The following is a 24,130-nucleotide window of genomic DNA, read 5'->3' as shown; positions in this document are numbered from 1 at the left end:
AGCATGCAAGTAGGTGTGTTTGAGGATATCCCTGCAGATGTCCTGATAGGGAATAATTTTGATGATGCAGTACATTGTGTGCATTCAGTTACATGCAGTCAGGCTTGGAGACAAGCATGTGGGTCTGGTAGCCTTGGGGGGACCCAGACAGACCACACACTTGAAGCCAGGACTGGTGAGCTGGCTACTTCAAGGAGGGAGCTACCCATTAGCAGTGAGACTGAACGTGAGCCACAGCTGCTTGTGGGCACTGATGTTCCCTTGGACAGAGTGACTGCAAGGGTAGAGATGAGGAGTAGTACTCAGGCTGACAGTGAAGCACTGCTGTCAGAGGATACCAGACTGTGTGTACCTGTTATCCTCCCAGTGTACATCCCCCACTGTTGCCAGTGGAGAGGACTGAGGCTCCTTGATTACTGGTCCAGTAGTGGGTCTTCACAGCTGGTATCAGAGTTTATGTCTCAACACTGTTGGGTAGAAGCTGTTTATGTATCTGGTGGTCCTGCAGCAGATACTCCGATATCTCTTGCCTGAAGACAGTTGTGTAAACCAACCGTGTGCAGGGTGAGAGGGGTCACAAATTATTTTGGATGCACATTTAATGCTTCTTGTTGCAAAGAGATCTGGGGTTGATGGTAAGTTAGTGCCCAAGACTTTTTCGGCAACTTGCACCACTCTCTGTAGCTTCTTTCTTTCTGCTGTTGTACTCTTCCCAAACTGAACCGTGAAGCTACTAATGAGACTGGTTTCAACTACTCCTCTGCAGAATGTGGTGAGAACAGTAGATGGGAGCTTTGCTTTTTTGACCAACTGTTCAGTGTTCACAGTGCCAGAGACAGCCTCCAAAATGTGCACCCCTAAAAACTTTGTAGATTTGACCCTTTCCACCTCTTCACCATTTATCATGAGCGGTGAGTGTGTAGTTGACCTTTCCTTGAAGTCTACAATGATTTCTTTTGTTTTATTGACATTCAGGTCAAGGTTTTTCTTAGTACATCAATCAGTCAATGAGTAGACCTCCTTCTCTGTAAGTTCTTTCATCCACCCCTTTGATGAGGCCCACAACCATACTATCATCTGCAAATATAATTATACGATTGGTGTTATACTGTGCAGAACAGTCATTGGTGTGGATGGTGAACAACAGAGGGCTTAGCACACAACCGTGAAGAACACTGGTTTTGAGTATTATGCATACTGCGGTGTTGTTGCCCGCACATGTTTTCTGTGGTCTGTTTGTCAAGAAGCTGAGGATCCAGTTGCACATGAGGTTGCTCACTCCAAGATGTACAAGCTTGTCAATAAGCTACAGTTGAACCACTGTATTGAATACTGAGGTGAAGTCAATAAACAACAGCCTGATGTAGTTGTTTCTTCTCTCCAGATGATCGAGTGAGAGGTGGCGTGCCATTGAAATAGCATATGCAGTGGATCTATTAGCCCGATAAACTGTAGAGAGTCAAAGGTGGACAGAAGGTTTGCAGACAGATGCCTTTTAACTAGCCTCTCAAAGCATTTCATGACATTTGAAGCTAGAGCAACCAGTCTTTAATCATTCAGGCAGGCTGCATTAGCTTTTTTTAGGGAGAATGGCAATATTCATTACCTTGAAACAAGAGTGAACTTTACCAAGAATAAGGGAGGTGCTGAAAATATCAGTTAAAAGTGAGCATAGTTGGTCTGCACAGCCTTTAAGTATTTTGACTTGTATTTTATCAGGACCAGCAGCCTTCCTGGGGTTCACCTTCTTAAGCTGAGATCTCACTTCATTGAAGTCAAGGCTGAGCACCCTCTCCTCCTTGTCAATAGGTAGCCTTGTAGCAGCCATGTTGTTCTTCTCCTCTTCAAATCTCCCAAAGAAGGAGTTCATCCTGTCAAGGAATTCAGTGTTGTCTACACACTGAGCTGACCTGGTTTTATAGTCAGTAATCTGTTGTAACCTTTTGCGAGAGACTCCTGGTGCGCCTCATGTCTGCAAACTGACTTTGTAATTTCTTTCCATATTCCCTCTTGGCCTCTTTAATGCCTATTTTTAGGTTTTCTCTAGCTTCTCTGAGGTCCTCCTTGTTCTTGGCCCTGAATGCTGCATTTCTTGCCTTCAGATCATCATAGACTTTGTTGTTGAGCTATGACTTTTGGTTTGTTCTGATTGTGATGCTTTTGATGTCAGATAAATCATCAACACATTTAGTGATGTAAGCTATTACTGCTTCTGTGTACTCATCTACATTCACCTGCTCATCTGACACAGCTGCCTCTTTGAAAATGTCCTAGCAGGTACTATCAAAGCAGTACTGGAGACATTCCAAAGCCCTCCTCATGCCAGACCCTGATCTGCCTAACTGTGGGCTTTTCTGATTGGAGCCGGTTTGTGGGCTGGTAGAAGCATGATGGTACGATGGTCAGAGCTTCCTAAGTTAGGTTGTTGTACTGCTCTGTTGGCACCTTTGATGTTGGAATATTGTCCAGAATGTTTGCACTCCTTGTAGGAAAATCTGCAAACTGATAGTAGTGGGGGTAGCACCTCTCTCAGATCTGCTTGATTAAAATCACTGGCAACCATGTGTGCAAAGTCTGAGCTTTTCCTCTGCAACTCACAGAGTTATAAAGATTACTCAGGGCCTCAGTGGTGTTTGCACTGGGGAGAATGTATACCACTGTTACATATATTCCATTTAGCTCTCTCTAGGTACATAAAAGGGTCTGCATTTTAAGGACAGGAACTCTAGATTATCAGAGCAATGTAACTGAACAATCTCACAGTTCTTACACCATCTTTCATTCATATAGATGCAGACTCCACCTCCCTTTGCCTTTCCACACAAAGCTTGACATCTGTTTGCATGAAAGTGTGTGAGACCTTGTAAGTTAACAGCACCATCATGGATCTTGTTATGCAGTCACGTCTCAGTAATCATTAATAAACAGGTAATTCTCACCTTATTTTTGCTGTAGAGTTCCAGCCTCAGGTCATCCATTTTACTGTCCAGACAGTGTGCATTTGCTAGCAGTACTGAAGGCAAAGCAGGCCTGAGAGGATTAGTTTTCAGCTTTGCAGCAATTCCAGCCCTGCAGCCCCTTTTTCTGGTTCTCTGACATTTTTTTTTCCTTTTCTGTCTTGTCCTGAGTATTCCAGAACCTTCTGTCTCATGTTTTAGGCACTTTAAGGCATGCTGGGTTAAAATACACAGTTCTAATATTTCTGTGAGAGTAATAGGTCCCAGGAACTCTGCCAACTGCAGGGAGTCTAGCCAGCAGCATGAAACTGTTAACTGCTTAATTTCCAGAAGCTTCTGTCTGCTGTAAGTTAATGTACTTCCACTTAAAAGCCCAGAAAGTGATTTTCTCAAAGTTTTGTGTGAAAAAGAAGGCACATTAAGCATATCTCTCTCTGAAGAGCCAATACAGCCGCAGCCACATGGCACTGCCAATGTCTTTTTATTTTTTTGAACATGAAGGACTTCTACACAGTTATCCCACATTACCTACATTTACAGACAATGAAAAAATATTTGAATGATGTTAATTTTGAATGTGGTATGAATTTCAATGTTATTTATAAATTGATTAAGTTAGTTCTGACCAACAACTTCTTTAGCGTTTATATCACCATATCGAAAGATGAAAATAGCGAACGCTATTTCCTTGAGCCTAAACTATCTAAACCACATAATATCGAACATTCAGAACAGCAAATTTTTTCCTTGGGGAAAAAAAATCGCTATTCCGAAACACATACACACAACACAAGCACACCTAAAAACATCAATCCCACATATACACTTATAATCCTACAACTAACCCTACACTAAACTGTACATACACTACTATCTATCCACTTATCTTAACCCAAATCCTAACCCTAAGGTCCGTCGCTATCACACACTAACCTAACCCGCGCCCTAACCCTAACTCACTTAACCCACCCCTAACCCTAATTCACCTAACCCAGGCCCTAATCCTAACGACCACACAATCACACACTTACCTGAACCCAACCCATAAATTTTCACCACAGCGCTGAAAATAGCAAAGCCACAGAGCCGGCCAACCAAATTCTTTCCCTAGGAAAGAATTCAGTGTTCTGCGGCTTTGCTATTTTGAGCATTCACTCAAATGGGTCGATATTAGAACATTCGAAGTTTTAAAACGTTGATGCTCTGATATAGACCCCTTCTTTAAATTCAGCCTCTAATATTGCCAGTAGATATTTGAGGTGGCCATGGGAGTGGCTATGGGCGTCACTTTTGTTAATTTAGTTTTAAACAACTGAGAATGTAAGATTACTTATAGATCTAAATTTTGGAAGCACATGAGATTGTATGTGCGTTACATTGATAACAGGAACATGTGGAAGGCATCAGTAATGTTGGCAACCACTTGAACAGCTCCGCACCCTTTTTGTCATTTTCAACTTGCTGACCACAAAGTAGCACTGATCTCCTCAACAGTTACATTTCCTGGATTATACACACCAGGGAGCTTAGTTCTGAGGTATTTATTAATCCCACCTTTAGCATCACCTATCTGCATGGTAACAGCAGCCACCCCCGTATGAGTAAAGAAACATAGTTGGGGACAACATATGCATGTGACATTACTCACTTCTGAAAATTTTTTCTTTATGGAATTAAGCTGTCTTAAGCAGATGTTCATTAATAAGGAGTATATATAAGCAATGGTCTAAAATACATTTGATGAAATTTCTGCAGGGAGGGCTTCCACATTTGTCCCCATCTTAAAACTAAATTACACCTTCACTGACAATAGTAGGGATTATGAGGCAAAATTTATGATAGAGTATTCTTGAACAATGTTCCCATTAGGAATATCACTGGAAATATTACAAGGAAACAATGATTTGTTCAATAAGATAAGCTGCATCACCATTCAGCCCTTACCTGGTATTAGAACCTTGCTGAAGGACAACAGGGTATTCAAAGAGATTTGTCTGTAATTCTGCTAACACTGTTGTGTACTGTAACAAACTGAATCACCTGTAAAGTGTTTTACATTGACAAAACCATCAGAGAGCCTAATTAAAAATGTAGAAACATAAACAGCCATGAAAGTAAGGCAAAATATTAGCACATTGTACATGGATTCAATGAGCAAAAGAACTTTCAAAAGACTTTTACTTTTTGTTTTTTACCATGACAGAGTGTTGCTTTTTGTGCGGAATCATGAAACTTTGTTTGAAATAAAAGAATAAGTTAGCGATTAAGAACCAATGCCACTTGTTTTCCACATCTCAATGATATTATCACTAGTAAGTGTGAACTGAAAAACAAAGCAGCTTAGCTTTGATCAGATGGGTTTGTCAATGGAATTTTAGGGGGAGTGCTCTCCATGTATTGCAAATGAATCTAGAAGTTTATTGGTTGATCTGGTCACATATGATTTCAGCTTTGGCTTTTTAAGCATTACTTTTGCTCTTATGTAAGCCGCGGTGGTACAGCGGTAGCGTTGTTGCCTCACAGCAAGAGGTTCTCCTGTTCGATTCACAGCTGGAGTGCCTTCTGTGTGGAGTCTGCATGTACTCCCCGCGGTCGAGTGGCCTTCGAAAGACATGCGTGAATGGGCATGCCTTCATTGAAGGTTGGGCGTCGGGTTGGCAACTCGGCACCATAAAAAGTCTACTGCCAATCATTAGCGGACCGGAATTCTGCTGTGGCGACCCCTAACCGGGAAAAGACAAACAACTTTTGCTCTTATGTCATTTTCTGAAGAAGTCTTTAAAGAGAGTAAAGTGCTTAAATATCGTGTACGGTTTTGGATGTGTGTTGCTTTGAAATTAGAGATATATATACACTTATTACTGTAGACTACTACTTTCATCTCTAGGTATGTTTCTTTAAGGTGATGCTTGAGGTTCTACTGAATGTTTCCATTCATGTTTTATATGCTGCCACTAGGCAATTTCACTCTATTGTAAAAACACACTTCATCATGGATACATATGTGTCACTTCACAACATCTTAAGATAAATCTTTTTAGTATGTCAAGATAAATAAGCATGTTAGATGGCTTTACTTCTTAATGAAGCATACATGACTGAAAAGCAAATGCTTATACACACACAGAGCTACAAAACCACAACAAACCAACTATTTGACCCTACTATGATTAAGCTACAGGAAAAGCATACTGACAAGACCATATTATCTGGCTTCTAATTTTAAAACTGATAGCTAGTGCACCAGCGACACATAAAACACTGCCACTTCAGTCAAGGTTATAAGCAAGCACTTAAGCACTGAAACACAGCAACATAACAAAATACTTGCACAAAACCTGAAAAGGAACAATCATAACTGTTTTACAAGGTGAGGCAAGCCCCCCAGTACCCTCAAGGTAGGGAGTTGGCACCTCCCCATCTACTCATACATTCTATTTCTGAAGGTGTACCATCACAGATAAAGGGCACATAGCATACTTTGCCTTTTCTTCAAAATAGCATGACTTTGAAGTTAGAATGATTAGAGGAGAGATGTGGGAATACAGTTCCCTGCCTCTTTGTGTGCTGGACCTAATGCTAACACTACACATTAAGTTACTAAAAACAATTTCATACAAGTTTAACAAAGTCCAAAAAAGTCCAATATTTCCAGATTTTCTTGCTCTGTCATGTTTCACAAATCTAATTATTGCTTTGTAATCCCACATTTGATAATTTCCAAGTTACTGGCTTTATTCTCTGAACATTAACAACATGAAGTAGGGCATACACTTTAGAGTCCCCTACAACTCTAACAAAGTCCAAAGAAAGTCCAATATTTCTAGATTTTCTTGTTCTGTTATGTTTCACAAGTATAATTATTGCTTTGTAATCCCACATTTGTCAATTTCCCAGTTACAACATAACAACAAAATTATTGATGTAAAAAAATTAATTAGAGACAAACTCAAGGTTATCCTGTTTAATGCTAGGAGTCTAAATTGGAAAAGGGTCTATATTAGATAAACAAAAGTTTATCTTACCGAACGCTAACATGAGCGAAAATCCCGGAACCTGAAACCGGAATTGTGAGATCGCAGTACAGTGAAAATGGGAATATTTGCCCTTTCCTCACTGTAGTGCGATCTCAGAGTTGGAATATATATTTAGCACAGGGTGTGGGAGGCGCAGCCCCCCATAACTGCAGTTTCGAGTTCTGGGATTTTCGATAATGTCAGCGTTCAGTGAGATAAACTTTTGTCTATCTAATATAGACCCATTGGAAAATGCACTCACTGGAAACACTCTTTACCTTGGAAAATGTTGATGTATGTGCAGTTACAGAGACATGGCTGAAGGCCACAGAGTGCACCCCAGCCATGCAAAGAATGTCTTCTGTACGTTCAGAGCTCAAAACAAGTATGAAAAAACCAAAGGCAGAGATGTATCCATCTTCATTAAAGACAAATACACCTCAAGATTGGTCAAACGGAACGACTTCCTAGAGCTACTCCAAATCCAACTAAATGTAGGTAAAACCCCCTTCCATTTCATTGTTAGATACATCTCCCCGACCATGAACCATGAGAACCACTCTGCCAACTTGGACCTACTTGAGTCACTCACTAGACAGCCAAAGACCTTGGTCCTGGGTGATTTCAACTGTCCTTCCATCGACTGGGAGTCATGTATGAGCAGCACAAACACACTCACTCTAAGGCCCCTGGACTTTGTTAATAAAAATTCTCTGGAACAGACTGTCTGCATGCCCACAAGGGGCTTGAATGTCCTAGACTTAATACTCCCCAACATAGGGGGTCTCTGCACTACCTTGTGTGTGCTGCCCTCCTAGGTAAGGTCTGATCATAAATCAGTCTCATTCTAAGTAACGATCATACACGACCCCCCAAGAGTAAAAAGGATGAAATTTTTTTCCACAGCAAGCTATAACCTCCTAAGCAATGCCATAAATAGTTTCAAACCCGCTGCTACCATTGTCAACAATGACACGTATAAACAGGGGTACACAAATGCCCTGTATAAACACCTATACAAATGTATATACATGGTAGTACCTGAACAGTCAAAACAAGGTCCTCACAATAAAACAGCCACCCTGGTGAACATCAAGCATAAATAGGTTATACAACAATAGGAAGAAACTAATGTCTAAGAACAAGAGGGAACTGAATCAGCAGAGGAAAGACACCCTCCACAGCTTGAACAAGCAAATCAGCTATCTTGTAAAGTTCTCTAAAGCCATTTAAGAAGCTAAACTAGCATCCTTGGCTAAGGAGAATCACAGGGCATTCTTTAGCTACATGAGAAATCTAAAAGGGAAGACCCAGGTTTGTGCTGAACTAGTAGTGGATGGTACCACTCATACTGACCCTGAGGACATCACCAACTTGATAGCAGAGAGATCTGGAGCAAACTTCACCTCCCTGTCCCCACCTGACATAACCCAAAGTATACCTGTCACCAGTCCTCTACCTAGTATCTCCAAAGAGCAGGTCACAACTGCACTCGCCATGGCCAAAAACACAGACTCTATGGGATCGGATAACATCCCAGGCTGCCTACTAAATGGTCTAAAACAGGACCTAGTGGAACCACTTGGCACTCTCTTCAATCACAGTCTAAGTACTGAATTTGTCCCAGCACAGTGGAAAACAGCAACAGTATTTCCCTTGCACAAAGAGGCCATCAACTGACCCTGGGAACTACAGACCCATAAGCCTAACCAGTCTCATCTGCAAGGCCATGGAGAGAATCATCATGGACCTTATCAATAAAGACACAGGTGATCTTCAAACTCTAGTTCTGACCCAATTTGGCTTTATTAAGGGTAGGCCATGCTTATTAAACCTGGTGAACCTCATTAAGAATGTTACCAAAGTCCTGGATGAAGGCAAAACAGTACATACAGCCTATCTTGACTTAGTTGACATACTTTAACAGTATCTTGTTTATTTTAAATAGGTATGTGTGCAGTTGTCTTATACTTTCATCTAGGTTACTGGAAGGCATGTCTGGAGTTTGCACTGCTTTTTGCTGAACAGTTGTAGCACTTTTCCCATTCAATGTTTCTTTGTCACCTTTTGTAGGTGATTTTCCTTCATATCTCCTGTATTTCTTTTTTCCTAGCATCTAGGCAGTGCACTTAATAGCCAGTTACTGAAATTTACCCAGAAATTTAGGTCCACTGGCTTTCTCTGCTAAGTTTTTGTTTTCACACTGGGAGAGCTAGAATTAAGCTGTTGCTTAATGTGCAGCCATCCTGGAAGTCCTCTTAAGGTCCTCTAATTTTATAATATAACCACTGAAGTCACTTCTCATCATAGCAAATTATTAGGGGTGATAGTGGATGACAAGTTTACATTCAACCTGCATATACAACACTGCATAAGAAAAACTTATCATAAACTAGGGATGCTTTACAGAGCCAAAACATTTCTCTCAGATGCTACTAAAACACTTGCCACTACTTTCTCCTCCCCACACTTCTTTATGGTGCTTTCATAAAGACTAACCTCCAGGCTTCACATTACAACTTGAAGAATGCTATAACAAAGTTGCTAAATTTGCAGCAAATACCCCTTCCAGGACCCACCATCATATAACACTAAAACGCCTAAACTGGTTAGAACTGCCTCATCAACAAACATATACACAGCCTCTTTCCACCTATAAAATTACCCAGCATCCATCTTTCTGTCCAGCACTAAAAAACATTCTACACAACTATGTTCTCAGTCGGTCATTGCAATCCAGTGACCTAAAACTCCTATCTGTCTACAAACCTATCAAATCTGCTGTGCATTGTTTATACTCATACAAGGTTGCTAAGGCATGGAAGTCCTTACCTGTATCCATCAGGTCAATACCCACGCTAGCTAAAATCTGACTCTGTTCTTGCTCAAAACCAGGATAAACTATATCCCAAAATGTGAATGAGTACCTTTTCATTCCTTATACCTCCTTACTCTCCCTTCTTCACTTACTTCCTTACTTCTATCAAATTCTCTTCCCTGGTCTTCTCTCTAAACATACCATAAGCCTGCTTTTCCCTCACTTCATATTGCAACTCCTGTTTGTATTAAACTAACTTACCTTTAATTTCTCTAGAAACTGTCTAAAATTTCTATAAATATTAAATGATTGTCATATAACATGCATTGATTCTTAGCCAACAGTTTTATATTATCACTAATGTGTTATAATTATTTAAACTGCAGATAATTTTTGTTTTACTTTTGAAGACTGTAAAATTATTGTTCATAAAATGTTTTGTAATAATTTGGAGTGTTACTTCCAAGGCCTGTGCTGAAAATGGGCTTCTACCCAGTCGGACTTAGACAGTAATCAAATGTTAATAAATAAATAAACCTGTGCTGTTCACTCAAAGAGAGTAAAACTGGTAACACTGTCTTTTCAGATGAGGCTACGACAATCTTCTCTTCTAATTTTTGTAGTCTGTTGTAGGAAGAGTTAAGACGGAAAGTAAAGGCTTAATTGCTAGAGGAATTTAAGTCCTTTCCACAATGGAAACCTGGGCTCAGGCTCCTTAACATACAGAATATTCATGGAAAATCCATTGTCTCTTCTGATAACAACAGTATCCAAAATACAAGAGAGGGGATTATGTCTTGTTTTTAATGGATCATATCACCTCTCTTCTTAGTAGGTTTCTTCACTTTTGTGTATTAGCTGACTCCAACAGATATTTCTTCTTGAATTTCTTCTCTGTGGGTGATAAACAGATCTATTAAAAATTCCTGAGGTAAAACCCCTCAGCATTAACCAAGTTTGTACTTGGCATGTATCTTCACTGGTAAAGGTTTTCAATACACATAAACAGCAAATTTCAATTCTGTGTTAATGAGATTGAGCAAAAAAGGAGAAATCCCAAAATACAAGAGAGGGGATGGTGTCTTGTTTTTAACAGATCATGTCACCTCTCTTCCTAGTAGGTTTCTTCACTTATGTGCATTAACTGACTCCACCAGATATTCCTTCTTGAGTTTCTTCTCTGTTAAATAGATCTGCTACAAATTCTTGAGGTAAAACACACTTGGATGATTCAAGCTAACTGAGCATTGAATCTGTGGGTGAGATAAGTTTTAACATCATTTATTCATGGAGCACTCCCCTCTGAACATTCTGCCTAATGGGAGAATTCACCCCCACACCGTACTTTTTACACATACTAATGCCACAACCCTGGGAAAAAGAATAAAAAGAATGATAAAATGACTTGGACAGCTGCAACTTCACAGTAGAGCTCATCCATATTAAAAACATGTTTTGGGAATAATAACTTTACGAAATTGGGACTGGGATGATACCCATGAAAATGCAGTGCCTAGGCTTCACTGATCTACCACAAAGAAATAACCTATTAGATTTCCATCTAACATTTACCACTTGCTAATAGCAAATCTTCTATAGTAGGCATTGTTGACCAAAATTGAAGGCACACTAGGAATAATTGTTTTACAAATGTCACACTTGTGAGCATTATCTTAAACAAAACTTAAAAATATATACTCTTGAATTATAGCTATTTATCTACAATAATCACATCTGTTTATGAATTCAGTTAGTGTTACTAAGAAAAACTTCCATGATGAAAAAACGATATTTGCAATAAAAGATAATAAGCAAACATTTAAGGCCACAAATACAAAGCAGCTGTGCTGTGCAGCAGAAATTCAGTTTGATAAAGTGGAAGACATGTAACACTCAAAACAGCTGGAATAACAGAACATAATGTTCAGCAGTGTGGGATTTATTATAGCAATAACCCATGGCTGGGTGTGGGTAATGCTGGATTTACCCACAGTTGGCGTGGTTTGGTCATGAGGGTGAAGCCCAAGTGACCAAACAAAGCCAACCATGGGTAAATCAGCATTAAACACACCCAGCCATGGGATATTGCTATAAGAAAATATTTACTTTCTATTCTTAAAATAATGTCCTTGTAAAATGGTGCCATGGTGCTCTTCTGCGTTCTTCCCCTGGTATCATGGGGCTTTCTTGCTGTACTGCACAGTACATCAGTGCTGTGTAGAGGAAGCAACAGATAAAGAATCTCCATAGCTTTTTTGTTTGTTTTTAATTTAAAAAAAATGAAATCCGGAGACTTCAAATGTATGGGACAGATGGGACACTGAAGAGATAAGGATAATCAGGTACGTTTCTCTATTTCTGAATAATGTACCTGACTATCCTTGTATTTTTCTCTGTCTCATCTCTCTCGTTCTTTTGAAGTGTCTGTTTTTTGTAAGTTTATTTACTTATTTTTTTAAATTAAAAAAAATTTGAATTTCCATAGCACATATTAACAGAAGAAAGTCTGGGTGACCAGACTTTTTTCCATTGGTATATACTATTTACATAGAGCACACTGGTTGTGCTGACCAGTAAGTGCGCTCGTTTTTTGAATGTTAATGGCCAGTCATCGTATAATAAGCAACCATTCATGTAATTACATAAATGCATTCTAGTGCAAGATTTGTGTATCTGCCCACAGACTTGGAAGAATCCACTGTTTCTGCAATTTCTGGCTGGAAGTTGATACCATTCAGGTGGGTACAACCCCAGTGTTATGGTATACTGACAGCGACTTTCTCCAAAAGAGATAATACAAACATAAATCTCTATATACCCTGCTGTATGAGAATTAAATGGGATATTGTAAGAATACTACTATTAACTGAGTTAATTTAAAGGAACATAGGACAGGCACTGAAGAAAATATGGCCCATGTATTTTTCACAGTTTAGTAAGACCATACACTGCACCTGATAGATATTGTGTAAATTAAAATGCTTTTCCCAAAAATACTGTATGTGCAGAAAGGAAAAATATGCAAGGCTGAACAGCAGGTTTTCAAAATAATATAGCTTTCTTTGCAAGAACAGTTAGCTGTTGATATATTAGAAATGTCTAGTTTAGATATTAATAACATATAACTGTGGGCTCATGGCATCCTGTTATAAAATAAGGAGGTATCATTGTTTTTACATTACAGAGACTGCTTCATCTAAAATAACATGAAGTTTTGCATATTAGCAACAGAAAGAGATAGCTGCATTACAGGAAAATTTTCCATATGAAAAATAACACTTTGGCAGGGACGTTTGTATCACATGGACTGTTGCTTCTCAAAAATAACATGGATTTTTCATATCAGCACTTTGGAAAGAGACAGTTGCATCACAGAGACTTTTTATATAAAAAATAGCATTTTAGCAATGAAAAAAGGAGACGGTAGAACCACAGGGACAGTTTTATCTTAAAAATAACATGATTTTGGCATAACAGAAATGAGAAAAATAACATGAGCTTTGCATGATGTTTAAATTAGCTTTGCATGACGTTTGCATCAAAAATAACATGAGCATTGCATTACAGGGACTTTCCATATATCAAAAATAACAGTGTTTAAAGTATATAAAGTATACAATGCTTGTTTTTTATTCAGTGACATTTTTACTGAGAGTGCATCGGTATCATCATCTGTCTAGCTGTGTTATGATAAGAATTGAAATAGCTCTGAAAGAATTAACTGTTTGGCAAGAATTTGTTGTGAGACAAAGTATAACAGATACAGTAGTACGGAATTTGTCTGGTCACTTCTGGGCATTTTCTACAGTTGCATTTTCTTCAGCACCATCTTCTGTGCTCATCAGAAGATGCCATTGTAAGCACAGCTTGTTTTAACCTACTTTGTGTCACACTGATATAGGGAATCTGCAGTGAATTCATAACCTACTTAGTGGCAAAATGGGTTACACTATTTTATAATTTTTTTTCTTACTGAATTTAGTTCCTTAATGTTATTCCATATATTATATGGTTCTCATAACTTTTACAAAACTTACTCTCAGGATTATGTCTTCTTTGACACAATAGAAGCAAAACTGGTAAGTATTTTTCATATACATATATTTATTATAAATAAAGTCAAAGAAGTGCCTGTACGAAGTAAATGCTCCCTTTGCTAAAGCACCAATGTAAAACAACAAAACTGTAAAAAGCAAGGGGAGCAAAGCACAGCATAAAAATCTATAGTCCATTAACTCCTCACAATAAATATAGACCAATGTAACCAAGACGCTGATAATAAGCAGATGGATCCTTTATTGTAGGTTAGCGCTTTCACCAAGACGGCTTCTTCAGACCATTTGAATAAATTAATTAATTTTAACAGCACATATATAGCAAAAGAAGCGGGAAATGCCAACGACAGGTACGCAGTACCCCGAGCTGCTTTATAAATGGCAGCAGATTAACATCGAGGTAAGCCTCAATTATATGAGATTATTGAATGACTTCTTCCTCCCCTTAGAGGAAGCTCTGAAAGCAGATATTATAAAGCAACAGAATTTAATATTTGAGCATTATCCATCTCGGTTTGTAGATGAACATTTTACCAAGTTATTGGACAATGTCTCTCAATATGAGAAACGACTCTTTGACCAGAAAAGGTCTAAGTTGCAGCGTGATATACATGACTTTCGTAACGGACATATCTTTACTTGGCCTAGGAACTTAAATGCTAGATTGACTGGTCGCAATACCGATCAAGGGGCTGCTACTCATGAATGATTTATTCCCACAGTGGACAATCAAAGTGCTTTGACTGTTAATAGTGATAATGTGAGATTGAATGCTTCACAAGCCATTAATGGTGAAGCCTTGAATGAGAATGTGAAGAAAGTTGCTATTGAGGCAGACAGGGCCTTTGTTCATATGACTAATGATACATCTAATTTGAACACCAATACAGGTACAGCTACTATTGGTAATATAAGTAGAAATCCCACTGTTGTTCAACCAACAGAAGCGGTTGTTAGGAGGAAGGTTCCTAATAACCCTCTGAGTAGTGGTACAATTGGGACAATAATTGATAATAGGAGAGAAGGGAATTCTTCTGCTAATACCGTTTTTGATTCTACACACGCTTTCCCGAACAGATTGGAAAAAAGAGAAGGGAGACCTCGATCTGCCAGCAGAGGCAGGCAGAAGAGGAAGCTATCCCTAGATCGACACTCGAATCACGACATCAAGAGGATGTGGGAGGGAAGGGAGACTACATAATTTTCAACATATCATCTTGTATATTAACGAGAGATGAGGAAGCAGTACTTATGAAGGGCCTTTCCTTTATTCCTACGACTCACAGTAATATAGAAGAGACAATAAGAGATTTTAAGTTATATGTTAGTAATCTATCACTCAAAGTATTTTTTAATAATGACAATGTCAATTTTGATATGGGCAGTCTTAGAAAACCAAGTGTGTTTATACCTCCACTACATCCATTACTAGCAGCATATAGTAAATTGGTAGAGAATGACTTGTATAAGTCAAATGATGAGATGAGGGTTCATGAGGGTAATACTGGTAGAAGGTTTAACCTCTCCTATCGACAGAGAAAAGCATTACAACACCTAATAACAGACCAGTCCATAGTCATCAGACCAGCTGATAAGGGTGGTGGAATAGTCCTTATGGATAGAGAACATTATATGACTAGCATGAATGGAATGCTTTCTGATGTCAATACTTATGCCTCTATTAACAGTGATGAGATCACTGATATTGTCAATCGAATTCAATATTCATTAGATGACTTACTTATGAGTGAGGTGATAGATGAACAACAACTTCAGTTTATGCAAGTCATCCATCCCTTAGTTCCAACCATACAAGGGCTTCCAAAGATACATAAAGATAGGGACCACCCACCATTTAGACCCATAGTAGCTGGCAGAGGATGGTTGACCGAACCTCTCTCAATTTATGTTGAGAAGTCACTAAGGCCAGTAGTAGACACCGAAGAATTCATCCTTCGTGACACTAAACAATTTTTGTTAGATTTGAATGATTTTTTAAAAAATATTGATATGCATCTAGAGTTCCTCTTTGTTACTTTAAATATTCAAGCATTATTCATGAGCATTCCTAATACAGAAGGCATGCGAATGGTTGAGAATTATTTAAAAAGGAGAACGCAGATGGCTGGTGATAAAATGGAGTTGTTGATGTTTTTTCTTGAAATTGTATTGGAATCTAACATATTCTATTTTGATGGGAGGTTCTTTCTGCAGAAGGATGGCGTAGCTATGGGCACACCTTGTGCCAATAGCTACGCCAACTTGTTTATGGCTGAATGGGAACATTTGCATTTATTTAAGTTGCCTTATTTCCAGAGATTTGTCTCTTTTTACAGAAGGTTTGTAGATGACCTCTTTTTTCTCTGGACAGGCACTACAGTTGATTTAGATAATTTCATGAAGGAGTTGAATTCCATCTCACACTATTTGAAATTCACTCATGAGTTTTCAAGGAACAAATTACCTTTTTTAGATATATATGTGGAGAGGCTAGACAATGGAATTATTAATACAGGTGTACATAGGAAGGCATGCCACAAGAACACCTTACTTCATAGATCAAGTATGCATCCTGGGTATGTTTATCATAATATTATAAAAGGACAGGCTATGCGTGCATCTAGGTATAACCCGAGTGAACAGGGCTATAGGACAGAATTAGAGTTTATGTATGAGATTACAAGAACGGGGATATTCAACCAGTGATATATTTAAGGGCATCGAAGGTATGGATCTATTAAGAGAGAACCGTGCTTCTCCATATTTTTCTATGACCCCCACAGTTGAACATCACTCAACTATGAACAGGGTTATTAATGGCTCAGAAAATGGAGCTCCAACAGGGGTTGCTTGCTCTACTTTTTATACCAGTGACATTGGAGCTGTTAAAGATGCTGTTAAGGCCCATTGGGATGTATTATTAGTGGATGCAGATTTAAGGAAAATAGTAGGTGAAGCACCGAGGTTCATATACAAGAACAAAAGAAACCTGAAAAGGTTATTGTGTTATCCTAAGGAATGATCAATGAATACTAGTACTCTGCCCTTTGGCACTAGTATGTGTAACAGATGTAATTTCTGTTATTTGATTAATTCGGACAATACATTTATGCACCCAGTCTCTTTTGTGACCCATGAATTTCGTGTGAATGGTGATTGCACGTCTGCCAATATCATTTATTTGGCCACTTGCGAGAAATGCAACGCATTCTATATTGGTAAAACCAATAGGACTTTCAGAGATAGGATGCGTGAACATATATACAACATTAGGCGATGCATCAACACTAATGCTTTGGCCAGAAATGTTATAGCTGAAGGGGATGCGCACGCATTTAAGTTCATGATTATAGAACAAGTGAACCCAGGACCTAGAGGAGGGGACATAAAAACATATACTGAGACAAGAGAAGCTGTTTGGATAATGAGACTCAGATCCGATGTCCATCCTGGTTTGAACAGCATGGTACCAATGAAACCATTTTTGAGATCAAGAAGGTTGAAAAAATAAATGTTATATATATTTTTTAGTCTCTACACTTGACGTTTTTATAATGTGTTTTCCACTAATGTTTTTATTAAAGTTTTTATGTTTTTAACATTAGGACAGATTTATATACAGATAGGATTGTTACATAGATATGATCTGTTGGTATATGTTTTAGATATCTATACATGTATTATACGTTCATATATTGATATGATCTTTTTCAGTTAATTGAGTAATATGCACACTAGCACTTTAAGGGTTTGATGATTTCCCACTTCTTTTGCTATATATGTGCTGTTAAAATTAATTAATTTATTCAAATGGTCTGAAGAAGCCGTCTTGGTGAAAGCGCTAACCTACAATAAAGGATCCATCTGCTTATTATCAGCGTCTTGGTTACATTGGTCTATATTTATTGTGAGGAGTTAATGGACTATAAATTTTTCTGCTGTGCTTTGCTCCCCTTGCTTTTTACAGTTTTGTTGTTATATATTTATTATATTTTATACATTCTGTTACACATTTGTCTATTTATCATATTTACACTATCACAATATAATTTGCATTATCTTCTCATTGATGTGATGATTTTTTCCCTGGACCTCTGCTGAACAGGGAAATGCCTGCCATCCCAGTCAAACCATCCTGGTAAACACATACTAAATAAATGAATACATTTTTACAGTACCTTTTCATATTTGGCAATAATGTCAGCCCGTTCCTGTGCTATTAATGCTTCTAAATCTTTCTTCATGTCCGAACCTGCAAAAGAATTATAAATAATGTCAGAAATGTTGGACCACTTTTTATTTAAATCATTACCCAGCAAGCAACTTCAATTCCTTATTTAATTTTGCAGAATGCTGTATGGAAAACTGGGACAGTGCCTGTAGATTGACAAACTGAGGTAGTAGATGTCCATTTGTAGAAAGGGTGTATATGTTCCTTCTATAGTGAGATCACATTCTTCAGCCAAACTAGAAATGCATATGTCAAGATGATAGAAAGAAGGCCTCATCCAAAAGTCAAGTCTCAGCTTTAGGAGAATCACTGCAGATTTTGTCCTGGCTGAGGAAGAGTGGATCAATTCATTGTCTTTGCACAGTTACTGGAGGAGCTATGGGTGTGATGCCCTTCTGCAGCTGTATTTGAGGAGAGTGAATTATGTCTGCATACTTAGTGACAAGTCATACATGTTCAAACTGAGCACAAGACTTCAACAAGGATGCAACTCATCTCCCCCTTCTCTTTATAACTTTTATGGGCAGAATATCAAAACCATGACTGGAAGCTTGTCTAGTATCCGGATAAGAGAGTGGCATCTTTGTTGTATGCAGATAATGATATCCTATTAGACTCAAATGACTACAATGTCTAAAATGCACTGGAGCAATTCATAACTGAGTGTGAAGCACATGTGATGAAAATCAGCACCTTAAAATCTCACCCTGACAAGACTGGACTGCCCTCTGCAGGTGAAGGGGAAACAGCTATCACAGATGTTTTGGGATTTGATTCACAAGTGAAGGTAGAACAGAATGGGAGATCAATCCGTGGATGGGATGGGTGAAATCATGGAAGTACTGCTTGTGTTGTACTGGATGATGACAGAGAAATGACAGCTGAGTCCTGGGATTAAGCTCGCATTTTATCATTTAGTTTCTGTCTCCAATCTCAGTTTTGGTTAGGAGCTGTGGATATTGACTGGTTTGGGTGAAATCATACTTTTAAATGGCAGAAGTGTGGTCCTTTCAGAGGGTAAATGAGTTCATTCTCAGCTATTCCTTCAGGAGCTTCATAACCTAGGAGGATCTTAAGAGTACCACCTCTGCTTCTCATATTAACAAGAGTCAGTTGAGATGGTTTTGACACATTGTGAGGCTGCCTCTGAATAAGCCGACCATGACTCACTGAAATGAGGCACTAAGGCAGATTCAGAATTATTAGATTTATTATATCTCTTAGTTTGTCTGTGGATCCCACATGATAAGCTGGGTAGCTGTTCCTGGGGATAAAGATATCTGTCTACCCTGCTCAGCTTGCTACCACTGTGACCATCACCAAGACAAATGGTACAGAAAATAGATAGATGGATTCTACAGATAATGAAGTTAGGGCCTACAGAACACGTTCTACAGTTAGGACAGTACGCTGCAATAACTATTCATTGAACAAAAAGTCAGACCTTGTCAGACTGACAATGCCATATTGTTATTTTAATACTAAGTAGGATCTGATCACATTCTCAAAATGTAAACAATTACTTTAAAGAAAACTGTGATAACCTGACTATTTTTCCTGCCACATTTATGACGCATCCTGATCAAATAATTGAAACTTAAGTCCATCTTCCTGCCTTTTGAATGGGTTTCCAGAGATGACTTGAAAAAGAAAAATTCAGGCAACGATTTAACATATGTGTCAAGTAATTAGAAATGATGCTGTGGTACACAGCAGGAGGAAATCAAGGCACAGTAAAATAAATGAAATAATCTGATAATGTACATGAGATGTAGCTCACATACTGTGTCATTACTGGAAAGTATTGCATCACACTGCAGACAGGCTCTGCATATGATTTACTGAAACCCATTCCTTTTCATTGTTCTCCTTCCAAGTCAGTGTCCTGTACTTCTGTGGTTACTAAAAATTCACATCCCTGTAGTTAGTATAAAACCAGAAATAGCAAACCATTGTAAAATGAAAAGCCACATGACATACAATGCCAGCTGAGCAGAAGTTCACTTCAGCTAAATAATGGCAAAAGAAATGACACTATCACACTTGGCATGTAGTAGCTTAATTATTTTGGTGTCACTTTACTGTAACTATATCTTACTGTACAACATTACAAACATTATTAAGACTTTAGCATCATAATATAAACACACTTCTGTTGCAATACATTTTCTTTCAGTAGAAGTAGAGAGAATTACACTACACTACTTTGCAATAATCACCCCTGTTTTCTTGAAGTTTTCCCATGGCTGAAAACTACACTCGCCAGAACATTTCATTTCATTTAGTTCAAACAGAAGTATCTGCGGTTGTGGTGAATGGGCATCTCTATGATTAATAGCTAGAAAGACCTACTTAGCATTCCAGAGATATGTAGATTATCATCAATCACGCCCAGTATTTATTAGGTTATTTTGTTTTTTTTTTTAAATTAAAAGACAATACATCAGTAATGTAAGTATAGCAGAAAGCAGTATAACCTATAATCCCTTTTAACACTCTCAGACACTTGCTTTTCACTACAAAAAATATACAGAAATGGGGAAAATACATACAAACTACTCTGTTTGCTGGATTTCTGAACAGTAGCAGGTTTGGTGAGCTAAATAATAAAATAAGTTTAGGTGTCATCTGGAAGTTTCTCTCCCTCTTTTCACTCAGTGCCCCAACTCATCATTGTGAGGTACTCATGTAAGGCTTCTATTGTCAACCCATGAAGTGATAACAGCTTCAGTTGTCAGACTGGATGAAAATTGCTTGCTCATCATATCAGTCTATTACCCTGACACAAACACCAGTGAGAAGTTGTTCTGGGCTTACTGGCAGGAGGAACCCAAATGACACAATTTGTGGACTTCGGCAGTCAGAAGAAAAGACAGAGGCCAGTAACTCTTAAATGAAAGCTAGAATTCTTGTAGTTTGTGTTTAGTCATCCATTAAACTCCTGCATCCAGTTAAACCTATGCACTAGTGAGGAGACTTTAGCTTGAGTGGCACACAACGTCACTAACACTCCTTAAGAGTTACCACTGGGTAGCAGGATACACCAGGGCAGCAGATCTTGGTACTGGCACCACTGAATAAGTGTCAGAAACATGATCTAAGTACTTTTCTAGTAAGGTTTTCCTCCTGATACTCTCCCCCCACTAGTTAAGGAGTTAGCTGCCATCATTTTAAGACATGACTAAGCTCCATAATGCTGGCACATTTTTAACTGCCTTTCTGCTCAACCTTTTATTCAGTCATTTTTTTTCTCCTTTTCAAATACTGATCTAACTGACCATCAGCTGCTCAGTGTTGTTCCAACTGCTCCTACACTAACTGTCCCAGTACTACCCTCCAGGGGCTGGGATCACCGTGGCTATTGGTGAGTTTAGAAGGGGAAGTATGGAGTGGAGGAACCCAACAACATTACATTTGCTGGCTTACCATGTCAGGTATTTTTGGTATGCCATAACTTGGCAGGGCTGCTTCACATCACAAACACATCAGCACATTTAACAGTCAGATCCCAGCCTCCCCATATGCACAATTCATTGGCTATCTGCAGTGTAATTACAGTATTACCCCATCACTGTGGGAGTTCTAGATCACATGTAGAAACCTTAACCTCCCACCACCCAGAATGGGCAAGCTGATGGTTATTGTTCATTTCATCCTTTTTAACCCAGCTCACCCAGAGACCAAGCTGTTAATCAAACCCAAAAGTATGGGTCATAATCAGGGGTCCATACCTCTATACTGTGGAACCAAGGGTTCAGTCAAATAAATGACAAGGATTTTCTCTAGCATAACAATGATGTTTTTGTGTACAAGGACAGTATGTGGCTATGCCAGCAAACTAATATAGTTATTAGGTTTCTGCCTCTGATACAAAAATTAGCAAACAAGAAAAGATTTAGGTCATAAAAGACCACTTGGACAGTTGGTACCTTCAACTCCGAGGGAAAAAGATGCTGGTTCCAACAATTTTTTTAAGTACTATTGAATTCTTCTCATACAAAGTTAGTGGTTTCGTGCAGATTATTGATGCCATGAGGCCTAGAATTTTGAGAAACACTCTCATGGATGCAAATTCTTGAAGAGAAAAATCCCTGAAAATGTTCTGAGCAGTCAGGACTTTGTCTTCTGGCAGAAAGGTCGTACTTTTTCTATGCCCTTCATACACTCCAGGATGACAATTCTTTTTGAGTGTGTGAGAAAGGACTTTTGTAGGTTCAGTTTGAAATTGAGAGCAACTAGAATGTGATCATAAGCATCCCTCAAATGTAAACCCCATCTGCAGGGCAAGCATTTTGAATTTGGGCACCTTCAGAAAGGTATTTAGGTATGACAAATCTAACAATGGTCTCTACGGTCTCTACAGTAGCTCCTTTTTAGGTACCAAAAAGATTCTGATGTAAAATCCTTTTCCTTTTTGTCAAGTAGGAACTAGTTCTATAACCCTTGCTCTTGCTTGCAACTTGTAAATGATTACTGAAGAGAACAGATGTATCTGGTCTGACGTGCATGGGGATTTCTCTGAAGGGAGGAGGATTTTCTGTCCACTGTTAAGAATATCTTCGTTGAATTATTCTTGGCATCCCCATGCATGAAACTATTTGAGGCCAGGCTGCTAGGTTGAGCAAAAACCTGGGAGAAAGGAAAAGGGAAGGAGGGACAGGAGGAAAAGATGGGATGCCCTAAATCTTGACAAACTCATTCTTTAGCAAGGGAATGATCTTTTTTGGAAAAGGAACCCCTTTTATTTGATTTGGAAGCATTATCCTCCTGCCATTTCCTCTTGGTACCCTGACTCTTACTAGGCTGGGTTTTTTGTTTGTTTTGCCCTTGGAAGCTAGATGCCGTGTTAGGGGAGAACCTGGGAATATGACACATTCTAGATACTCCATGCATCAATTTACTTCTACCATGACACTGTTTGAGAATCTAGGTAGCAGCAGGACCAAACACAAAACAAATTTTGAATTTAAAGGAGCATCCAAAATTTCATTTTTTTAAATCCTCAGAAAAATTCTATTTTTATAACCAAGCATACCTTCTCAATACAACAGAAATGACTGAATTTCTGGCAATGGTGTCCACACTTTTCAAGATACTCCTCAAAGCATTTTTCAAAACCTGAGTCACATTAGAAACAATCTCATTCATATAACACTTATGCAGTCATCTAAACTGTAAGTATATTGCAAAATAAACTTCCAAATGAAGTCCTGATAATTTAAAAAAATAACTCATTAACACTCACCCATGTGGTGTGGATGTCACACCTCTAGTAGCCTAAACACAAACTACATTCCAGAACATTTTCTGAAAATAAGCTTAAAAAGCATAACATATACAACTGTAAATATTTTGTCTACTAAAAAAGCTATTAAAATTGTGCAAATAGCAATGTTATAAGTACAAAGGATTTTTACAGTGATAATAGTCTGTGCATTCATAGTCTTTTCCATTAATAGTGTTAATATATTGCACACAAACCCCAATTTGTATTTTTCCTACAACTTTCACAAACAGATTTTCATATCTTGAAAACTATATAACCTAGTCCTGGACATATACTGTTAGCAGTGGCGGATCCAGGAATTTGCAATAGGGAGGGCGCAGTCTGATGAGATGACTACCGGGTGGGAGTGGGAAAGTAGGACACTGGGTTCAGTGGTTATGGAAAGATCACCTTAAGAAGCTCGGACATCATGTGCGGAAGGACAGCAATACATATTCAGTTGCAGATGATTTTCCTGTGGCTGTGGTAGTAGAAACAGAAGAGACCCCAGTTGGCATAATGGTTAAGGTTTTTGCCTCCCATGCACCAGGTACAAGGTTTGATCCTAACCTCTGACCAATGCCTGTTTCTCTATGGGGCTCCTCTCACCTCTGAAAAACATACTGAGTTTTTCCGTCTCAAAATACTTATCAACGAATGGAGCTGTGGGCAGCAGCACAGACTCTACATGGTGCACTATATGGGGAAGAGTTATATGGACCAACTGCTTTGGGCATCTACAGTGGTGCACAGTATCCTCAAGATAGTAGAACACAGATCACAGACT

General features: G+C 38.6%; 1 protein-coding gene across 1 annotated transcript in view; it reads right to left on the bottom strand.

Annotated features, from left to right (window-relative positions):
- Window positions 1-18,095, bottom strand: part of LOC122791697 — a 1,032,604-nt gene extending 1,014,509 nt beyond the window's left edge. Inside the window, exon 1 of the mRNA XM_044059589.1 lies at window positions 18,025-18,095. Coding sequence (XP_043915524.1) covers window positions 18,025-18,090 — 66 coding nt within the window. The 5' untranslated portion in view covers window positions 18,091-18,095. The remainder of the gene's footprint in view (window positions 1-18,024) is intronic.
- Between the last annotated feature and the right edge of the window lie 6,035 nt (window positions 18,096-24,130).

The sequence above is a fragment of the Protopterus annectens genome, chromosome 17.part0, assembly GCF_019279795.1.
Source record: "Protopterus annectens isolate FY-2018-M chromosome 17.part0, PAN1.0, whole genome shotgun sequence".
Taxonomy (NCBI): Eukaryota; Metazoa; Chordata; order Ceratodontiformes; family Protopteridae; genus Protopterus; species Protopterus annectens.
This window is presented reverse-complemented; position numbering and strand designations above follow the sequence as displayed.